General features: G+C 38.8%; 2 protein-coding genes across 3 annotated transcripts; one reads left to right on the top strand and one right to left on the bottom strand.

Moving 5' to 3' along the window:
- Positions 1-851: 851 nt before the first annotated feature.
- LOC148425282 (sugar transporter SWEET1-like) lies at positions 852-7,337 on the top strand. Of its 2 annotated transcripts, XM_088409411.1 has the most exons (6): positions 852-1,038; positions 1,178-1,255; positions 1,679-1,802; positions 1,879-2,040; positions 4,396-4,515; positions 5,871-7,337. In XM_088409411.1, the coding sequence occupies exons 1-6, from the start codon at positions 971-973 to the stop codon at positions 5,967-5,969; spliced, it is 651 nt and encodes a 216-aa protein (XP_088265537.1). In that variant the 5' UTR covers positions 852-970; the 3' UTR covers positions 5,970-7,337. The 2 variants fall into 2 exon arrangements, with proteins under 2 accessions (XP_088265537.1, XP_088265538.1); XM_088409412.1 differs by lacking the exons at positions 4,396-4,515; positions 5,871-7,337 and adding an exon at positions 2,787-4,388.
- Positions 7,338-11,303: 3,966 nt separating this feature from the next.
- Positions 11,304-22,393, bottom strand: LOC148425281 (tripartite motif-containing protein 46-like). Its single transcript, XM_088411589.1, has 12 exons — positions 22,242-22,393; positions 21,655-21,913; positions 21,245-21,395; positions 19,359-19,557; positions 19,148-19,294; positions 18,945-19,040; positions 17,427-17,680; positions 17,225-17,346; positions 16,436-16,765; positions 15,157-15,386; positions 14,979-15,046; positions 11,304-14,233 (listed from the first exon to the last, which is right to left on the bottom strand). Exons 1-12 carry the CDS (start codon positions 22,299-22,301, stop codon positions 13,834-13,836), a joined length of 2,316 nt encoding a protein of 771 aa, XP_088267715.1. The 5' UTR covers positions 22,302-22,393; the 3' UTR covers positions 11,304-13,833.
- Positions 22,394-22,404: the final 11 nt, after the last annotated feature.

The following is a 22,404-nucleotide window of genomic DNA, read 5'->3' as shown; positions in this document are numbered from 1 at the left end:
TCAAGTGTTGTCCAGGCAACGAATCTTCTTTTAGACTCAGTCAGTCTTAGTGCTAACAATCGATGATGTCAATTTGTTCATTTTAATGATGAAACAGAACTTTTTTCTGGAAGCTGTTGAGTGTATCACTAATGCAGGACGATCAAAATTTACCAGGAAAATAAATCACATCACATAAGTACATCATTTTATGTATTATTTTGAATTATTTTCTGACTGACTATCAAAAATGCAGATCTGCAGTACATTTATGTTACTTTGAATAATATAAGGGCCATTCCAAAATGAGAGGACATTTTACACCCCACCCATCAAGTTTTCAAAAATCCACATACAAAATACTAAAACAGACAGTTTCTGAGGTAATTTACTTAGACAAAATTTCACCCAAATAATATAATATTTCAAATAATAATAATAATTATTATTCAAAGGATCGTTCCATTGATAGTTTTTTTTACATGTTTTTGATTGCGTAGCGCACAAATCATTTAAGAGTTAATTTTTAAGAATGTTGAAGCCTAAATTTTCTCCCTGTTAATGAAAAGACCCATACTTTTCTTTGTGAACGGCATTTTTTAAAAATACAATCGCTCTAGTATTTCATTCAAATAAATAAAAATTCCAACGAACATTCTGACTTAATTTAATAGTGTTAAATTATACGAGAAAAGTTGATGTTTTCTATCGTTCATTTACAAAATCAGAGCTGAACCTCCCGTTTTGTCAACATTGCGACTGCAAACGCTCTACTTTATGCACCCACCATTGGATCAAATATGCACCACGTGATTTAGTAACCTGCCAATCACCGCGCAGAAGCGCCTATCAACCGCTTGCAAACACGGAAACTCAACCGGAAAAGAAGCCTGACGCGGGGTTAGAAGCTCCGCTTTTTAAGCACATATAAAAGTCTAAAAGAAGATATAACACTATAAATACTTAAAATATTATCTTACAAATATTTTTTATGGATTTGCTGAATCTTTTATCATGGACGTGCATCGTGTTCACACTCGGGATGTTCTCGACTGGACTGTAAGTGGAATTTTGTTCTGGAAGCGTGGCAAACTTTCAAGCTCGCTTCTGTCCAAATAATCAACAGCTCTTCATTTCTTGCCTAATTTATAGATGACAATTGCTTTCTGGGTTGAGTTTGTCTTGTGTTTTTGTGCAGGGTCGACCTAAAGAAAATGCAAACATCCAAGAGCACCGACAACATCCAATTTCTGCCTTTTCTCTTCACATGTGTCAAGTATGTATTATTTTAAGGTGTTTGCTAAGCAAAACAGGAGAACCTCTTAACATTTTTAAATTTGTGTAGTAAAGTGTGTAGACTTGCTGCATGTTTACTGCACAAAATGTAGATATGAAATTGCTTTTGTGGAAACTGCCTGTAGTGTGTGTTAGCTGTGTCTTTTTGTCTTCGCGTTTTGCAGACTAAAACCCCTTACATAATGATTTGTCACTATGTCTGTCTTTCCCTTCATGATCACATAGAGATGATGACCTCAAACATTTAAGTTAAGGGCCTTCGCCATAGACTATGCTATTTTGTCACAATGACAATTTTTTTTTTTTTTTTTTAACATAGCGGTCTGTGAAATTTACAACAACAAAAAATGCAACACGTGACTGACATGAAAGTTGTACTTTGTTCTGGTTTTTGCTTCCACAGTAGTCTGGGATGGTTGTACTATGGGATGCTGAAAACAGACCATACACTTATTGTGGTCAATCTCATCGGCGCTTTACTGCAGGCTCTCTACGTCATTGTGTATTTAAGGTACACAAAACAAAAGGTCAGTATGGCAGCTGTTTTCGTGTTTATGCGAGTCTATTCACTTAAGGCTTAAAGATTTGTTTTGTTTTTGTCAGAAAGAGGTCCTATTCCAAATAGTCACTATTGGATCATTGGCCACCAGCGCCGGGCTGTACTTTGCATTGTTTCTTCCTCCGGGCGACATACGGCTCAATCAGCTTGGCCTCATCTGCAGCATGGCCACTGTCGGCGTGTACTTGTCCCCTCTCGCAGACCTGGTAAGACACCATATACATATGTATGTATGTACTGCACAAAATGTAAATATGAAGTTGCTTTTTGTGGAAACTGTCTATAGCTTGACTTAGCTGTGTCTTTTATACATACCGTATTTTCCACACTATAAGGCGCACCGGATTATAAGACAGACCCTCAATTAATGGCATATTTTAAAACTTTTTCAATATATAAAGCGCACCGGATTATAAGGCGCACCCTCAATTAATGACATATTTTAAAACGTTTTCAATCACAATATAGTAATACTCAAAGTAATAACAATAATAACTCAAATATTAACTCTAAACTCTCAATACCATAATAAAATAATGTCAATATGAGCAACCTTGTTCAACTGTAAACACACAAAAGAAACAGGTAAAGCTTACTTTATCAGTTCATTCCCCATCTACGAATCCCAATCTCAATATTGATCCATATATAAGGCGCCCCTGATTATAAGGCGCGCCATCAGCTTTTTAAAAAAAAATAAGGCTTTTACATGCGTCTTATAGTGCGGAAAATACGGTCTTCGATATTTGTATCGTTTGACTTAGTGGATTGTTATTGCTGTAGTTTGCAGTGCAGTCAGCCGTCACAATAAGATATTGTTGAGTTGTGTGTGTGTGTGTGTGTGTGTGTGTAGCGTAGAAGAGTCAGGTGTCATGGGGCCCATCAGATGTCTTCTTTCCTGTTGTGTTTGTCTATGATCCTGTTTGCCTCCTTCCCTCCATCTGCCTCACAGTCAGAAACGTGCCCGTCGCTTTCCTGCCATTCTTCTCCTCCTCATCTGCATCTTCCTGTTATTCCTTCATTGGGGCTCCCATCCCCTCGGAGACGCCACATTGACTTCTTGCGGTCGGCCTAATGATGCGTTGCCACTGGAACCGCAAAACTAGTTCGAATTCCCGTCCTTGTTTGATTTGTTTTTGTCGTTCTTCATTCATCAAACACTCTGCAATATAAAGATCACAATCAAAAAGTTGATTTTAAGTTCCCAAACTTAGATTGTTTTAAAATAAAGAACCCGTTACCAGTTATGAATGATACAGACACTAGTTTAAGTAACACTGCGAGTAGACTTCATTTTATTGAGTGTATCAATGACACAATAAATAAACTTGTTCTTGTAAATTAAGTTTTTAAAAACACAGCTTCATACGTAAAAGCCTACATTTTTGTCGGAGTCATGACAAATATCCTCTAAAAAACGCTACGGCTCAACTTTTGGCTCAGCAAATCATATTCTACGGTACACATGACTTTAATTCTCAAAGTACTCCGTTTTGTTTTTAAATCAGTTTTCTTAGAACTTATAATACCGTTGACATGAAAGGATGTCACTGGAAACCTTACTGTGCAGCACCACTGACGTCATTTGACATCAACTACTTTTTTTTTGTATTGGAATCTTGCAGAGAAAATGTTTGAAAAAACAGTTTAGTCAGTATGATTAAAATTGGCTCCGTTTTTTATGACTGGCATTAAAAGAGTTAATACGACTTTATGTACACATATAAGTTTGGTATTTTGTTTTTTTTTACATTTTTGTATTTTTTTTACATGGCATTGACAATACGACTTTTTTTTTAAAATTCAAACTCAATTCAAACATTCTTTTTTTTTTTTAACTAATTGCCATTGATGTGAAAGGACGTCTGTGGAAACCATACTGAGGGGTGGCATTGGTGTCACTTTTTTCGAGGAATCTTGTAGAGTAAAAGGAAAAAAAATACTATGTTCAGTCAGGATATGGGAAATTGGGTCACTTTTTTTAATGCCTGGCATTAAAGGATTTAAAATCCTTTTTTTCTAAACATAAGATTCTTGATTTATTTTTCAAAAACTTTCAAAAATGCTTGCCAATTTCTCTACCCCAAGGCTTCTTAAAAAGTTAACCACTTTTCTTTTTTCAAAAAAGTCAAATATAGTTACAGTGGACCACACAACAAGAGAAAATTCACATATAACTGATGGCTATTTACATAGCTTTATATTTTTTGTAATGACAAATAAAGACAGCAGAGTTACTTTAAAAAAAATAAAATCTTGTTGAAAATTCAGCACTTTTTTTTGTAAAGAAATGAACTTCAATATCCCAGAAATGTTTTTGGGGGAAAATGACAAGAAAAATCCTCAAAACGCAAGTATGCGGTAGTCTACCTATTTCTTCACATTCCAACTTTCTTGGCTTGTCTGAAGTGTTGGCGCTCTGATCGCTCTTATGCTTCAAGTAACCCGTTCGAACCCGTAGAACTTGTTTAGCCGCCTCCTGTGAGCGGTCTTTGCGGAGGCTGCTGTCTGTGTCGAAATCCACGTCGCCGATTGTGCTTTTGTGCGTTGCCCTCGTTCAGATGGTCATCGTGCGCAGCGGGAACGTGCAGCGCTTGTCCTTCCCGCTCACGGTGGCCACTTTCTTCACTTCCACTTCCTGGTTCTTCTACGGCCTCCAGCTCCATGATTTGTATATTATGGTATGACGCACCATCTCACACATTGTAGTTTTTATTCATTGTGTGAAGACTCGAGTTATTCCTGTTATTTCACGTTATTCTTACCTTTATTCCTATCGCTTACTTGAATGCCATCCAGGCTAACATTTTTTCATATTTTTTGACAAGAGTGATTCATCATAGCAAGTTTAATGTCATTCCCAGTAGAATTTCAAGATATTTAAATCATTTCATTCACCTTGAATGCATTTTAGTATTAAAAAAATCATATCTCAATAGAAATTTACAAAATTTTTGGCCACAAAAATAAAATAAAAAATCATGCCGTAATTCCCTAAATATAAGACACTTTTTTTCTCTCAAAAATATGAAGACCAAAAGTAAGGGTGCATCCTGTAAACGGTAATTTAAAAAATACGATTTTTTTTTTTTTTTTTAATCGGACGCAATTCGAGTAAGATTGATCTGTCAGCCACATAAGCAAGAGTTTTGATGCACATATGCGCATTTTTACATCGGCTGTATTCTTACTTAGCATAATTACTGTAACGGGTGGACGTTAGCAACAAGTGCCTGTTGCAGTTTTTACATTGTTGCCAAACTCGAGATACGTCTCACGGTAACATAGAAAATACCAGAATTTGACCCCAAAATGAATAGTGTGTCCTATACACTTATATTTGGGGAATTATAGTATACCGTATGTGATTCAATACAATTTCTTTGTTTATCCACTGACTCATATTATTAGGATCTCAACATGCTCAAAAAAATATAGATATGCTATATAAGGCAATAATTTGCTACTGTAAAGGTTTAAATCTTTCATAAAATTCCAAATTCCCCCACTGAAATTTCAATATTATTCCCCACAGATTCAGTTCCTATTTGAATAATTATCATTCACACTTTCAATTCACCTTCAACATGAACAATTTTTTTACTTTTGCTCATTCCAAATTTGTGGGCAAACTTTTTACCATTTAAACCCCTCCCCCCCAAAAAAGAGTTTTTCCCTGTACATTTCTCAGCAGCTTCAAACCATTCCGGCTTCCTCATGTTCAAACCATTCCATCTTCCATTAATTGTGTTTTATTCTATAATATTCCACATTTTCCATTAAGACTTTTAGCATTCACGCGGAATTTCTATTGGAACTGTTTGTCCAGTCTTGATTTATTGTTATTAGTACAGTGACTCCATATCTTATCAGTGTTATTTTTTTCCCCTTGAGAACACTTATAATAAGAGATTATGATCCTTAATAAGTCATTTCACCCTTTGCAAGTAAATAACGGAATAAAAGATTGTAAGTCAGGCCACCATTGCATTATTGTAATTGTAATTAATATTGCTCTTACGTGTGTTCATTTTAGGTCCCGAACCTTCCTGGAATCTGCACTAGCATCATCAGATTTTATCTGTTTTGGAGATTTGCCCACATCAGCCCTCCCTATAAATCCATGCAAATATGATCACGGCCTATACAGTATTGTACACTTAACACTAAGAAAAAGGGCCACTGTATGACTGGTGGCGATAATGTCTACATTCCACTAAGGTACACGAAAAGAATTTGTTTTCCAAGGATGTATTCAAGAATACAAAGGAAAAAACAAAAATCAGGGCTTTCGTGAAATTATCCTGTTTAAGTGCCTTCTGTTGGCTACGAGGGAGTATTGGAGACACACGGAAAGAAAAAGATGAAAATGGATGAAAAGATGAAATGGTTAAACTGAGGGGGGGAAATCTTGCTTCAGATATATATATATATATATATATATATATATATATATATATATATATATATATATATATATTTGTTTTTTTTTGTTTTTTTTTTTCAGAAAAGTTACAAGATCATGTCAACATGTTACAAGTAAAAACGTTTACATTTGATTTTTTTCTAAAACACGTAATTTTTTAAATTGTATTTATTTACTTGGGATTCTTTTTTTTTTTTTTTTTTTTTTGCTTGGGGAAATCCGTCACCAAAAACTAATTCTGGTAGTATTTTGGCTTTCCTCTGAAACTTTTTTTTTCCCCCTTAGAAGAAAATATGACTGAGGATGAGACTAAAAAAAATGTATATCTGTTATTCTCATGCACTTACATTTTTTTTTCTGCAAAGTCTAGCTTTTTTTTCCCCCTTTGCATGACTACGTCATCAAAAGATAGCAAGATTTGTCTCGCGAAAATGCAAAAAAAAAAGGAAAAACGTATCCCATTACTTTACATTGGCTTTCCTAATATGTTATAATCATTTTTCCGTGCATTTCTCATACTCATTTGCTGTTGTCGCTATTCCGAAAGTGACACTTTATGAGCCAACAACATTGTGAGATGAAACTATCGAATATTAATATATTTAATTGGATTGAGTTTGTTTAGTTTTTTTTCCAATCCAAAGACTGTGTTGTTTACAAGCTGCTATTTTGAATATGGGGTTCTTGTGTGGAGCATTTTCTCTCTACTGCCCTCTATTGGGAAAATAATTTTCTATTCTTTTACCTCTTGTGCCTGTTTTTTAAGAGCTAGCAGATCAATGCATATCTGTGGCAGTAAGCTCTGTATTGTATTTTTTATGCTGACTGTTTACAGTGGCTAGTTTTGAAAGTGAAAACCACCATTTTTCAGTGCAAATGGACCTAAGTAGGAAATAAGACAATAAATGTCATTAAATATCATTTGCTGTCGTGACCTTTTTTGCTACAGTGGCTAGTTTGAAAGTGAAAACGACTATTTTTAAGTGCAAATGGACCTAAGTAGGAAATAAGACAATAAATGTCATTAAATATCATGCGCTGTCGTGACCTTTTTTGCTACAGCTACATACATGGATAAAATGGTCTTTTTTTTTTTTAGGGATGCCATTGGTATTTTTGAGGGGGCTATAGCGCCCACTAGAATTCATCGCCTGCAAGTCAAGAATTTGGCCTGTGCGCATAGAAGACAAAAGCTTGTTTGATGGCGCAAGCGGTGCCAATGCGCTTGTTTGTGCGCGAGTGTGTTGATACGACGAGGCCAGTGGTGGGAAAGGCCACGCCAGAGGTTCTCATCCCGTGTGTGTGCGCTCCATGAATCCTTTTCCTGAGCTCAAACAGCCCTGACACTACACACACAAGACGCAGACACAACACGGCATTGTGCCGCTAAGTGAGTGGAGGTGGGAAACTAATGTGGCAAAAGGCTCGGCTGCGGAAGGCGAGCCATGAATCAAAGGCGGCCATTTAAAAGCTCTCTATGGAAGTTTTGTCTGACGTTTTATAGTGGACGTCAACAAACGAGGACCTTTGAACGTGAAGCCTAATATTATGCGTCTTACTTAGTTCTTTTCACGTCGCTAAACTGCAACGACAGTTTAAAATTTATAGTTACGTCCGCAAGTTGAAAAATGGAACCTGCTGGTGCAATTCTAACCGGGCCATGTAATATGATGATTAATACACGTAAATACTATGGTAATAAAGTTGCATTAATCCACTAGCTCAGTGATGTAGAAGTACCGCTACCACCCCATTGATTTATTTTTTTAATCCCTTACAGTACATTTGTTATGGGTGATTCAGTTGTATTTAACTTTGCTGTTTCAAAACAAAAAAACAAAATTGCTTGTTTTAGTGTAGCGTGGGACCTCGAGGCTTTGTTTTTTCATGTCATACAAGTGTTGAAAAAGTAAATTATTCAAATGTACACTAAAAGGCCAATGACAATTCAACTCATGCAATCCCAAAGGCATATTTTTACTTTTTTTTTTTTTTTAATTGAGACATTAATTTCCAGGTACATATTTATATCTTTTTCAAATGTTCTCAAGAGCTGAGATAAGCAACGGTCTGAAAATAGCTGGTAAAAATGAATTGAATACAAAAGTAATCAATTACTTTTGGTGCTTTCGTAACTGAAGTAATTGATTAATTTAGAACTCAACCCTTTAATTGACAGCTTGTTATCTTTCACGACACAATGTGGTTGAATTAACTTGCCTTTTTTTTCGGGTCCCCTGGAAAAGTCAATTTTGTAGATATGAGGTACATCCACCGCCAAGGATTAATTGTTTGCAAAAAAATAAAAACAATACAATAACAATCTTACAATTGCAACTCATTTTTACAGTTTTATTGCATGTTACAGATGGCAACAGTTCATCCCTGCACCAGACATTTCCATCCAGGAATCGATTTGATAAACAGAATAAATTGAGTCAGACCTTTGAGATTTCCCTGTATAAATATTAATCATTGTCATAATTTTCGACAGCTTGGATCCATGTGCGCTTAAATATAGAAGGTGTGAGGGGGGTGTGGGGGCGCATGAGGTGGAAAGTGAAAGAAAGCACATTCCTAATGTGGAAAACAGCAGCTGGGACAGGTGTGCTTTTACTGAGAACCCTGCGTGGGTGCACAGTGTGCTGAGTAGTGTCCGCTAAATCTGTGTATGAGTGTGAGTGTGTGTCATCACATTGCACGAGCTGCACAAGGTGCTTCTTGTGCAGGGGGGGGCAAATGCGGGAGTCAGCTTGTGTGTTGTCCGCAAGAAGGCAGGAAACAGAGGGATCCTGTTTGCAAGTTGAACTCATTGTTCAGCTGATTGTAGCCCCCCCCAACCCCACCTTTACCCTTACTCCACTACTACACACTCACACGTCACAAACAAGTCCGCCGTGTTTACTGCAAGTATTGTAAACTCTCAGGATCAAGGCTAACGTTGGAGCTTCAAGACAGAGGCAATCTTAAGGCCTTCATGCAACTTCTTAAACGTTAATGTCGATGTTTTTTCATACATGCACACACACAATAACACAGCGCATGCACAAATGCATCTCAAACAAGCATAATCAAGCACACACAAACACACTGTCAAAGCACGCCACAGGCTTGGAGCGTGTTGAGACAGGCAAGTGAAGTTGTGAGTGTGCGTCATGGTTTGACTTGGAAAAACATTAACCCTCCGTAAAGTTGTGTTATGTTGACAAACCTTCTGCGCGTCAAAAAGATTACAACACTGTGGGGAAGAAAACAAGTGAGTATATCCATCGTAGATCGATGAACAAAGACACACAATGTGGAAAAGAAATCATTTTTAGACTACAATGGCTGACAGTAGTTCCGAATCACTGTTCTAAAAGTGGAAGAAGCAATACAGGTTTGCCGTAACAGTGATACTATTCTTCTTATAACTAAAGCAGTCACGCCATTTTCAATCAGACTTTTTATGAGTCTATTATTCTTAATAGTGTCATTGTTGCAAGATTCACCTTCTGCCAACTAATCCTTTAAAGAGCAGTAGTCTGTAGGAAAAGTCAAAATCAAAGTCAATGTCGCCGTCTAGCGGTGTAAACGAAGCGTTACAAGCGCATTCGCAGAGAGCAGTTAACGAAGCACTGCCCAGTTGTATATTTTCAACACAATGGCAATGTCTTGTCGTGACATTGTTAAATAAATGTCATATTGCTCAATTCCAACTCGCCCCAGTCTTCCTGTGTGGATTTTGCATGTTCTCCCCATGCTCGAAAAACATGCATGATAGATGTATTGGACACTCCAAATTGCCCTTAAGTGTGATAGTGTGTGTGAACGGTTGTTTGTCTCCGTGTGTCCTACGATTTACTGGCAACCAGTCCAGGGTGTCCCCCGCCTACTGCCGAAGATAGATAGACACCTGCTGGGATAGACACCAGCAAGCCGGCGACCCTAAGGAGAATAAGCAGTAAAAGAAAATGGATGGGCGCAAAATGTTTGGAACCATCAGGACTTTTCCTACAGCTGGGCGGCTGTCTAAACTGTCAGAGCGCCAGTCAAAAGGACAGCCATCTGAGAAGCAATCCACCAATTAGGCCTGTATGAGTAGAGTGGCTAGACGAAAGCCATTCCGTCCGGAATTTCCCATAAGGCATCTAAATGACTCTCAGACCATGAGAAACAAAGTTCTGCGCTCTGATGAGACAAAGATTAAACTCTTGGGGGTGAAAGCCAGGCGGCATGTTTGAAGGAAACCATTCACTGCTCTTTACCTGGCCAATAGCATCCCTACAGTGAAGTTTGGGAGTGGCAGCATCATGCTATGGGGATGTTTTTCAGCAGCAGGAGCTGGCAGACTGGTCAAGATAGAAGGAAAAAGGAATGTAGTAATATACAGAGATACCCTGAATGAAAACCTGCTCCAGGATGCTCTTGACCTCAGACTTGGGCGAAGGTTCATTTATCAGCAGGACAACGAACCGAATCACGCAGCCAAGATCTCAAAGGACGATTCTTTGTGGAGAGACCTGAAAATTGCTGGGCACAGGCATCTCCTATCCAACCTGATGGTATTTTGAGGTAAGAGATTAAATTAATAGTTTGGAATGAGGCTGTAACATGACAAAATATGGGAAAAGTGAAGAACCGTGAATATTTTCCAGATGCACTTTATAACATCATTTAGATAGTACCTAACGACCGTTTACACTTAGCAAGTTCATGATTACTTCTAAATGTTTGCACCTGCGCGCTTTGTCTGGTGAAACACGCAACAGCTATTATACAGCAAATTGCCTGTCAAATAATCCAGAGGAGGCTTGCCCTCACGACATATTACGCAACATTACTTCCAAGGAGAGCGTGCCATTTTTTCCCCCACCTTAATCCCTACATTTCTTCTAGTTAACAGTCAATCACAAACTTGACAACATCATAAAAAGCAGCAGCTGTTTGCCACCGAAACATTTATGCTTAGCCGAGCTCAAGGGCGCAAATAAATCACGTAACAAAAAAAAAAAGTTCAGCCGCCTTTTTCCTTTTCCACATTATACGACGTTACACCACGGATCACCATGTATTTATTTTATTTATATATATAAAAAAGCAAAGCATATGACAATATCGGCTACAGTCTCGTTTTTCCACTCAGTTTTTCCGATTACATACAAAAACATCATATACAATCGAGTCCAAATCATATGGAATTATAACAATATAGACAATCTGTGCTGTCAGACATAAACCACATCATTACCTCCACTACCAACACAAAAACATCTCATTGACACTGCCACAGAGGTATTACTTCATAAGTAATCAAATCATACTTCTTATGTAATGTAATTATTGTTTATGGGGCTTAGTTAAAACTGAGCTTAGTTGGGATGACAATAAATGTGCCTCAATGGCCCGTCTGTCAATCATACATTCAAAATTTGAAATTTGAAAAATTCCATTTTTTATGTGCATGGTCTATTGATGGGATAATGAAGCCTCATGAAGCACTTATTAAAAGTTGGTTCATGAGGCTTTTTTATATCCCAACACTTGCCATGAAAAGAACAGTAATGAGACAAATATGACCACTGAAAAACATCACGAGACCATTCAAAAATACAATCAATATACATACATACAAAATGGTCAATTGAAATCAATCTATGCTGCTTTATATGGTAACAATCACGATATTAAACGTGTGAATCTGCATAAAGCAAATCCAAGTCACGTCTGCATGCTATGTATGAGGTCTGCATAGTCGAAATTTGCTTCAGCCGCATGATTTTAAAAAGCATTGAAAGCAGGGACGAGATAGGTTAAAGGGTTCATTGTAAATTAATTAATTAAATATCGAATAAATTGATAGAAAATAAAATCCACTTCATATTTTATTTCAGGCTACATGGACAAGTACCAATACCGGGTAACGATACCGGACTGATACCGGCATTATTCTCCAGTACATATTTCGAAATGAAATGTATCCCTGTCAATCCTCTCATACGCCTATTAAAATGAAATTTATATTCATAAGGTTCACAATAATGCTTGAATGTTGCTACCAAAATCAGTTAGCTTGAGTTTGGATCCTTTTTCTTTTGGATCACACCCACATCCATATGCTCATATCAACTCATTGTGTACCATTAAATGCAATTCAATCTAAACTGCACCGTGCAAAAAATAAGTTAAGCTCTATTTACTGTGAGGTTGAGTATGTTTATAAGTTATTAACTTTTTTTCTGACTTGAAAAAAACGACAGACTGACGATGACGGAAAGGGGGCGGAGCTCTGACGAATGCCGGACCAGCAAAAATCCGTTAATTGCCCACCTCTGTTTATAACAATTAATCATAAATTCAATTTAGAATATTTGTCATGATTTCAGGCTCTCAACAGTAAATCTTCAGATATCTTTTGTAGTTCTCCATGAAAGCAGACAATTGTTACTTTTTTTATTTCTTTTTAAGGACAATTACAACAAGGTAAAGCAGGAACTGATTCATAATTTATGCTTGTGCTTTTTCTGCATTGTCAAATGGATGTAAAATCCTCGGAGAAATTTAATCATGTTTTTTTTTTCTTAATCCTATTCATCAATAAATTGGCAAAATAATTGATTGATTGATTCTCAAAATAAAGACATAAAAGTGCATTATTAGTGTGCTTTATTTGCTAACTCAAGTCGGGTATTTGTTACGTATACCTACTGTAAATAAAACAATTGCTGTAGCTGTTTTAATTGACCGAGAAAATATATATTATTATTCAGTACATCAGGTCATTGTATTTTGTGTATTATACAGTTGCCAATTTTGTGTTACGCTTATCAGTTTACAATTAAACGTGTATTATTTTGCACGTTAATTTATTTTGAACAAAGACTCAGAGTTGTCAGTCATAATATGCCTTTTCTTTTCGCAAACATATTACTTATACTATGATACTATTTATACTATTATTTATTTTAAATGAATCGTAAATTTAGCGTTTAGTCGTTTTGTCTCTTTTGGATCAAAATTTTCTATTGCAGATGGACTATTCTGCTTTTTGTCAGAACTAAACAGAGGGTTTAAAGGGGAAGTCAACCCCCAATATTTTCTCAGGCTCAGGTAATGACAGTTTTTTTATATGAGTGATTTTCTTTTGAAAGTGATTCAAATGATCTGAATTTTTTTCATTTCTAAGAGGATGAAATTAATCTGTTTGGTTGAATCTCCAATTGGAAATGAGTTGAGTTTTGTGGGTACAGAATCTGAAATTGTAAAAATGTGAAAATAAGTCAAACGAAAATTTAAAAAAATAATTTTAAAGAATAGGCCTTCACAAGTAGTGAGGTGGGACAAGATATTGTAAAGAAAATTGTTGGGTCGGCTTATAGAAATGTCACGTATCATGACGAGTGGTATCGGTTCCGTCGTATCGGTGAGAAATCAAGAGTTACGTACTTTTACTGGTATCGGACTGAAAAAAAAAGTGGCAAACATCCCAACTTCAGATGGTGTTAGTACAGTATGCATCAAAATGAAAAAGTCATGTCCAAATGCTTTTGGACCTACAGTAGTTGTACGTTATGGTAGCAGACACATTCCCCCGCTATTTACTAAGATTGGCCGCACGTGATTTGATATTCACCCTGGGCGGCGGCGCCGCCTCCTCCTCGATGCTGCGACTGGCCACCAGGTCCTGCAGCTGCAGGGCGCCGCCGCCGATGAAGCAGAAGGCGGGACAGACGGGGGCCGAGCAGTCCACGTGGCCCTCCCACAGCACGCGTAAGGAGTGGGCGTCGTAGAAGGCCACGCCGCCCCGCTCGCAGTCCAAGCAAACGCCCAGTCTGGGCGGCAGAGGCGCGGTGTAAGGGTGGGCGGTCTTGGCGGGTGTGTGTTTAGGACCACGGGGCAGAAGGATTTTGCCCATGCCCATGGTGAGGAAGCAGAAGGCTGGCCAGTCCTGGCCCTCCTCCGCCTCGCTGTCATGTCCGCTGTCTGGGTCGTACCTGAGGTGGGGGAAGAAAAAAAAAGAAAAATTGGTGAGACAATACCATGAACAGCCTCTAGAGGGAGCTAGAGTACAGTACACTATTGGGACACTTGATGGTGCCCTACATTTTTTGGTGTAAATTTAAACAAAACAATTATTATGTACATGAATATTTATACATTTATTTTTGACGAGCTGTCCATGACCCACCCAAAACAATTCAAACACGTAAAAACATACTTTTCCCTTGCTGCCAACTGAAAATAACGCCGTTACGACCAATCATGGCCCACCCTTTTTTTGTGGGTATTGGTCATGTGATATTCGAAGGCTGAGTCGGGATTGGTTGTTACCTGAGCCTTGAGCACATCTGATGTCATTTTCAGTCAACAGCAAGTGGCAAAATGTGTGTTTTTAAATGCATTAATTGGACATTAATAATAATTTACTCTGCTTTACTCTTAATTTACTTGCTGCCGAATGAAAATAACTTCACAGTTGATTGTGATGGCAAGCTAAGCAGTGATGTATTGTTACCTGAGCCTTGAGCAACTGTGATGTCATTTTTAGATGCCATTATGCATCAAAATGGCTGGATTATTAATGTTTATATGTCAAAAAAAATGGCTGGATTAAAAGAGGTGAATTTTATTGCTTCGTTGATATTCAGCAAATGCAATATTCAAAATACTCTTTTTAGACTAGTGGTGCTGCTTGGTACATATGATTATACTCATGTGAGCCATATTTCCGGTCCCCACCGTGGACTGGCCATGTCTTGTGGCTGATGAAACCACTCTTGAAGCTTCGCCTCCTGCCCGACTCCAACCTGCATGAAATGCAAAAAAAAAAAAAAGTCTGATGCTCGGGTAGTACTAAAACATTCAAGTCAAATTTTCATGTCTCCCTCAAGCCAACTCGAAACGGATCTTCGTCCACCTTGATGAGGTAGGAGCCGGGCTCCACCGAGCACGCCCAGTAGTGCCTGCCTTGAGAGACGGCCAGGTCGGCCACCAGGAGGTCGGCGGTCAGCTGACAGGAGGTGAGCGCGCGGTCGGCGACCTTCAGCAAGGAGAGGCCCGGCACGCTGCGGGCGTACGTCTGACCTTTGCCCAGCGCCAGCCTATCGGAATGCAAGCCCCAGCGGGAGTCCAACGAGAAGGACAACACTGGTGCGACGGAGGAGAAAAGAGGACAGAGGGCATAACAAGGAGGAAAGAAAGGAAGAGGAGTTCTCAAGCTGAGCACACAATGGAGAAAACGACAGGAAGGCACGAGGAGGAGGGAATATGAAGGGAAAATACTTCATTTGCTGCAATTATCATACATCCTAAAATGACCAAAAATTCAATGCAAAACAGTTGAAAAAAAATGGATACACATTCAATACATGAAAAATGATCCGTAAAAAATGGCTGAAATTTGTAGAAACTTAATTTTAAATATTTAAAAAATATATGGTGTATATGTATTACCATTACATGTATGCGTTATTAATAATAATAATATATTGGGTAAACAAGGTATTAGCTCTTCTTCAGTAAGCCTGTTATATTAATTGTTCTTCAGAGGATAAAGAATATAGACCTGTGACTATTGTTATATTGTCAGGATGCATGCATTTGGATTCAATTTTGCTTAAAGAGTTATAACATGACGGAACAGATGTTCTCCATTAGCCTGTCTATGGCATTTCTCATTTTATGTTAGCTTTGAGCTAGCGGACTTTCGAGCAAAGTCGGTCGTTTTAAATAAATATAAAACTCTCTGTTTTTATTGCTTAGTTTCACAGTAGACTGCTAAATGTTTTAAAGTGAATTGAATGGACATCCTGCAGTGTTTGTATCTCAAGTTTTTGCTCACAAGTCAAAGCAAAAAAAAAATCGTCCAAACCACAGCTCCTATTTTGGAAAAGTTGAGTAATTTGTATTATTCTATTCTGTTTAATGAAATCACAAAATATAATAATTACAATGATTGATTAAATAATTTTGCTCCTATGAAATAACTGCATAAATCCAGATGAGGAATGCTAAATAATATTACTAAATATAAAATTACTACATCAAGTATTGATAACTTAGTATGAAAATAGATTTTCTTATGTGATAAAATATCATATGCAGAAAACAAATACATTTGTGAAAGAATTTCATAAACTACTTTTCTTTTTGTTCCTTTGTTTGACTGTTGGCAGCAAATGTAAACAAGAATTCACCAGGCGCCGGTGGCGTGTGAAGGTAGACTTCCTCGCTGTAGTCTCCGAAGCCGGCCTTGTTGCAGCCCCGCACCCTCATCACGTAAACGCTATCGATCTGCAGCTGGTCCACGATGGCGCTGGTCCCTCGCACTTCGTCCAGTCTCCGCCACGTCGCGGAGGCGTTGGGGGAGCGGGCGCCGCCCCACGTGTCCCCGGACGTCCCCGACCGCCTCCGGTACTCGACGGAAAAGTGCCAGGCCGGCGCTGAGTCCTGAGGGAGGCGCCAGCACAGGAAGAGCTGGTCGTACGCCAGCGTCTTCTGGGTGTCGATCACTGGGGCCAGGGGGGCTACAATGCAAAGAGACAAAATTATGGTACTTGAACCTGCTTCATATTGTCCACTATAGTCACCGTCCACAACTTTAGGTACGCCTGCAAAATCCAATCCATCAGTAAAAAAGATGGAAAGAACATTGCACCTTAACAAAAATAGTAATCCTAAGTTTTGAAGAGGTATTCACAATGTGAAATATGAATAAGAAAAAACATTTTGGATACGTTGGTATTTATTCTTTAAGAGGAATAATTGATTATGTTTATTTGCTGTAGGGTTAATGTGAGTTAAGAAAAAACATGCAATTCACGCCTTGCATGTTTTTTCTTCACACCACAATAAAAAAAAAAAAATATTGAAAGAATACCTCTCTGACGGTATTGGTCAAAATGCAATACCACGATATCAATAATATTAACATTAATTTTGATGTGCTTCGGTGTACCTGATGAAGTGTCCAGTGCTGGACCTACCGCGTATAAATTCCAAGCCGCTGATGAGCTTGATTTCTTTTTTCGCATCCAGATGAAAATGTCTGAATGAGGGATCAGCTGACAGGGAGAAGCACTGCAAATTAGTAATGGCCTTCACCAGTCTGCCAGGAAAACAAGAAAAAAAAAATCACATTTAAGGAATTACAAGATATAGTGTCAACCCATGTGAAAAACACTCGACCTGTTGTGAGTGACTCTGGCCGCCTGCACAAAACACGGCTGGTCGGTCTCCTTGAGGAGTTCGTGTGTGTAGGCCATCATGCCGCCGTGCTCGAGCATGTCTCTCCTAGCCGACGCTTGGGCGGACAGCGCCTCCTTCCTGCAGTTCCGCGAGCCCTCCAGAGCCACTGACAGGACCCCCTGACGCTCGGCTATGGACGCGGCCAGATCTTGCATGCAGCGGCTCAGATGGTGGAGAGCTACAGCACTGTTGGCCTGCACACAAAAACATAAGGATGGCAACTCGCGGAATGGATGCAAGAACCTTCAGCTAGCAAAGAGTTCTTAGCTTAGCATATGCTAACTACAAATGTCGTTATGACTAGAGACATGCGTTGATGTTAAGAACAATGCTTATCGTGTACCTACTCTCATAAATGTAGAAGAGTACTTATACATTGTATGTTTTAATTCCACTGTAGTTGCACATGAATCCCAAACAGGTGAAATGCACCAATAACAACATGATAAAATGTTTAAAAAGAGAGAGCGAAAAGGTAAAGCAACAGGAATAAAAATCCTCGTATTAACCATCAACAAAACTTATTAGGCTAGACAGCCATGTTTGCTGATCAAATTTGTGCATAATACTGTTATTTCCTACTCTCTGGCATTCCTGAATGCACCATATGGATTTTGGCAGTGATTTTCACTAGTGGCGCGCTGCCTCCCTCCAGTGGCAAGTGAAGAAATCAATGTCTAAATGCAGTTCAACTGCACAATATTGTAAATTCAAATTAAAGTGACACTAAGTAAGATTTAAACCAGTTTTTCATTAAAAATGAATAAATTAAAATGATTATACATTTTAAAAAACTTGCAAATAAATGTGTTCTTGATGAATAAAAGTATGTTTTGAATATATTCATAGTTATAGTTATCATTAAATTATATTACATGGGGGTGACACTTTTCCCGTGCTTTCCATGTCTGTTATAGCTACCAGAGCTGGAGAAGTGTCTAATGCTGCATTTACTGTAATGCACCTAAAACTCTCATATTATGCTATCCATATCCATTTCTATTGAATCATTAGGTCTTTTTTCATATCTTTAAGTGCAACGTCAACATTCAAATTGCAGTATGTTAAAGTTATTTACAATATGATTAACATTTTTAAGCCCATTCCCTTACCGCAAGTTGGTCGTATATGTGGTGCTCATTGTTGAAAATGTATATTATATGTATATTATTAAGGATCGTGTTTATAAACATGTTTTGATCAAAGGGGCATTTCTCCAAGGGGCAATATCTACTGTTTTTTAATGAGAAACGTGATGCAAGTAAAGGAACACATTTACTGAAACGTAACATTTTTGATGCAAATATTGCAAGGGTTTTTTGGAAGATAGGCATTTGCTTTTTCTATGGGCAAAAGGAGAGGCACTAAAATCAAGGGTATCATTTGAATGCAAATACATTTATTTCATGCAATACCATAAAAAATTCAAAATGGTGATCTTAAAAAGTCAAACCTGACCTCCATTTGTTTGATGGTCCCCTCCAGCTGTGTGATCTGACTCTGTACGGTCTCCTGGTTGGCCAGGATATAGTTCACTTGCTTAGTCAGCTGATCCTGTGAAAACCAGCAAAATTCAAACTGTTTCATGCCATTAAAAAAACAAACCGGAAAAACGATGTCAACAAATCGTCAGGCGGGCGATATGAGCAGATGCGGCGCACCTTGAGGGCCTGGTAGGCTTGTGTCACCGGCAAAACTTTGTGTCCGTGGTGGATGCGGCGCAGCTTACACAGCGGACACAGCAACCTGCGGCAAGTGCAGCAGTACCAGTGCAGACGCTCCTGCTCGTGCTCCGTGCACGTCAGCACCTTGAAGCAGAAAAACATTCGATTCCACGGAAGCTTTTATGCGGAGAGAGAGGAGAGACAAAACCTTTGGGCGGAAGTTATTTGTGGGGAGGATGTGCTCGTGTTGGGCTCGGGGCGTCCCCCAGGGGTGGTAGAGTTTGAAACATTCATTGCAGAAGTTGGCTTTGCAGTCGGCGCAGCCCTTGGTGGCCTCCAGAGATTGCGGAGGCTTGCAGAAAGCGCACATGATGGCGATGCTGCCCAGACTCAGCGTCTGCCTGTACCTGACATGGAATAAAGGCCAAAGCAATCTTTGTAAGGAGCTATTGTTGATAGTGATGCAAATACATCAAAATATATTCAATGTATGTCTCCTATTCATAGTGATATCAGCAAACATCGTTTAGTGAAATCACAGTATAGTTAGCGCCATATGGATGAAATGTGTCACACATTTCTCCTTTCCGGCAGGGAACAGTAAAATGACCCAGGCAGGATAGACAACATTTACCAGGCAGTAACTATGGGAAGAGATCTGTTTTGTTTTTGTTTGTCTTTTTTTTAAGCTTATTGCAGAGTCAAGCTACTCTAATTTTGTCAAGCGACCACACATTGTGAGGAAGCCTGACAATGGTTCAAAATCAAACGTGGAATATCAACTAACGACATTAGTGCGCTTTTATTTTGAAGTTACTCCCCAAAGCAAGGTCGTGACAACAATGTACTACTTTATCATCTTTACCTCACAGCGTAAGCGGCATTAAATGTAAACAACGATGTGCTTTTTTTGCATGGATTGACATCCTTTTTTCCAGCAAGATCAAAACAAACATGGCGGGCGAAGTTGTCGAAAACATTCGTTAGTGGTCATGTTTTGCTGAATAAAAGAGTAGATGAACAATGATTAATATTTTGATGTCAAAAGTTGATTTGAAAGTATGCGTCCCTGTGGAAAAAAGTATGCGCCTAGCACGTAGGGACGCAGGCAAACAAGAACACTGGCTATTACATATATTATCTACACACAGTAAAATAGTACATGGTTGTATTTCTTTTGATTTTGATGGTTAAAGCTGACAGCAAGAAAAAAAAAGTCAACTTTTACCATTTAACAAATTAGAAAATTACAGAGGAAACTCATTCAGCGCTAAGATATTTTCAAACACTTCTTTACCTTCATTTGGGAGGAAAAATCTAAACTGCAAATAAATCTACGCTGTAGAATGTCTGCACTGTGAAGATGTATAAATACAGCTATGGGATTTTAATGAATTAATACAGAAATTAGGTAAAAGTTGACCTTATGTTTTAAAAATATGTGTAATGTACAATTGAAATAACTTAAACTTAGTATCATAATTTACTCAAATGTAGCTATTTGTATATCAGTCATTTATTTAGCTAAATAGACATATACAGTAGCTAAAGTGTGACAGCAGCCTCCTTTTTAGTTGAACTGTGCGTCTCCTTAAAGGAGGAGTCAACCTTGGAATTTTCTTGACCATAATATGTTCTATGTCTCCTCTCAAGTCTTAACATGGCATTCTGAATGCTAGTGGGTTTGTGGAAAATGAATTAAGCAGCAAAATCCACCTGTTTTTATCCATCTTCAGGGAGTGGCCATTTTGTCACTTGCTGTTGACTGAAAATGACAACGCAGTTGCTCAGCGATTAAGAATGACCAATCATGACTCGCCTTTTTTCTGAGTTTGGTCATGTGACAATGGCAAACTGAGCCGCGATTGGTCGTTACCTGAGCTCAGACCAACTGTGATGTCATTTTCAGACACCAGCAAAATGACCAACCCTGAGATGGATGAAAATGAGTGGATTTTGCAGCTTAATTCCTATTACAACAGAATACAATATCACTTGTAATATTGTGTTTGGACTAGTGGGTGAGGATAGAACTTTTTGGGTTGACTTCTCTTTTAAACCTAAACTAGTTCTGCAGTGTATGAAGTCAGTTACCTTTCCACAATGCGCTCCAGAGTGAGGTTGCGGGGACAGTCAGTCAGACCTTTCTCGCCCAGCTCCACATCCTCGTGACAGGAAGGACATGGGAACAGCATGGGGGGAGGGGCCATGTCCTTACGCCGCCGCCCGGGGTACGTGCTGCATGCTGGGTGAGGAGGTGCAGGAAAGCAGATGAAATACGTGGAAAATGTCATCAGTGGAAGAGAATGTTTAAATAAATACTTTGTCAAACCACAAAAAAGGTACACCATCACTATTTGTCACACATATTACATATTTTACAGGTTTTAGATTTCATCTCTCAGCACTTGATTTTGAAATATTCCTTTTCTAATATAAATGTTGATGTCATACATGACTCACATAAATGCTGAAGTCATCATCACACACTTTTGGACTCTTACCAGTTCTTAGGATTCGCTCTAAATGGTCCGGGGTCCTAGGTGTGGGTCTGCGGGGCTGGCGTGGAGAGCGAGAATTGGGTGTGGAAGCCGGCGACCGAGGCTCCGGAGGAAGGTCAGGTGGAGGGAAGCCCCTCTGTACCAACACGTCAGCCGCACACAGTAAGCACACGCTGTGCTGGCACGGCAGCAGGATGGGCTGCTTCACCATGTCGTCGCACACGGGACAACGCAGCTCTGGCTCCATGTTCTTCATGTTGGACTGCAATGAGAAAATCATATGACCAAATTATTCTACTAAAAATGTTTTCTCATGATAAGTATAGGCAGCATCTCGTTTCTATGACAACGTGCATCACCTCTGCATCCATCTACCCATTATTTGCTATATTTACACATAATTGTCTCACGTTTGGACTCATACGTTCAATTGGGTGCTTTTTCTGTCCATTAGAAATCTTTAGTTAGCAATAGGTGTCTAAAAACAAAGCTAGATGCAACTGCGATTGAACCTAATTCACGGCGAAATGCCATAATATAGCGAGGTGGACTTGGAGGGGATAAATATCATGTAAGGAATTATTACTCACGCTGACACGAAGCAAGGCGTCCATGATGGATGTGAAGCTTTTTAATTCCGTATCTGCCATGACTGCACGAAGCAAAGCCGGGGCCAGGGAGCCCTCATATATCTGTGCTAGCAAAGCAGGCCCGCACGCGACCAACTGACGTGCACACTGCCATGTACAATGC

This window comes from Hippichthys cyanospilos, chromosome 3 (genome assembly GCF_059441005.1).
Source record: "Hippichthys cyanospilos isolate Australia breed blue-spotted pipefish chromosome 3, RoL_Hcya_1.0, whole genome shotgun sequence".
Classification (NCBI taxonomy): domain Eukaryota; kingdom Metazoa; phylum Chordata; class Actinopteri; order Syngnathiformes; family Syngnathidae; genus Hippichthys; species Hippichthys cyanospilos.
Note: the sequence above shows the minus strand (reverse complement) of the source record. Positions and strands in the feature narration are given on the sequence as shown.

Coding starts and splice junctions, on each gene's coding strand:
- LOC148425282 (XM_088409411.1), top strand. CDS start 971: ATGGATTTGCTGAATCTTTTATCATGGACGTGCATCGTGTTCACACTC. Junction 1,256..1,678: donor TTTCTCTTCACATGTGTCAA/GTATGTATTATT, acceptor TTGCTTCCACAG/TAGTCTGGGATGGTTGTACT. Junction 1,803..1,878: donor TAAGGTACACAAAACAAAAG/GTCAGTATGGCA, acceptor TGTTTTTGTCAG/AAAGAGGTCCTATTCCAAAT.
- LOC148425281 (XM_088411589.1), bottom strand. CDS start 22,301: ATGGCAGATACGGAATTAAAAAGCTTCACATCCATCATGGACGCCTTG. Junction 19,558..21,244: donor CTGGAGCGCATTGTGGAAAG/GTAACTGACTTC, acceptor ATTCCATGTCAG/GTACAGGCAGACGCTGAGTC. Junction 15,387..16,435: donor TCACACGCCACCGGCGCCTG/GTGAATTCTTGT, acceptor CCGTCGCACCAG/TGTTGTCCTTCTCGTTGGAC.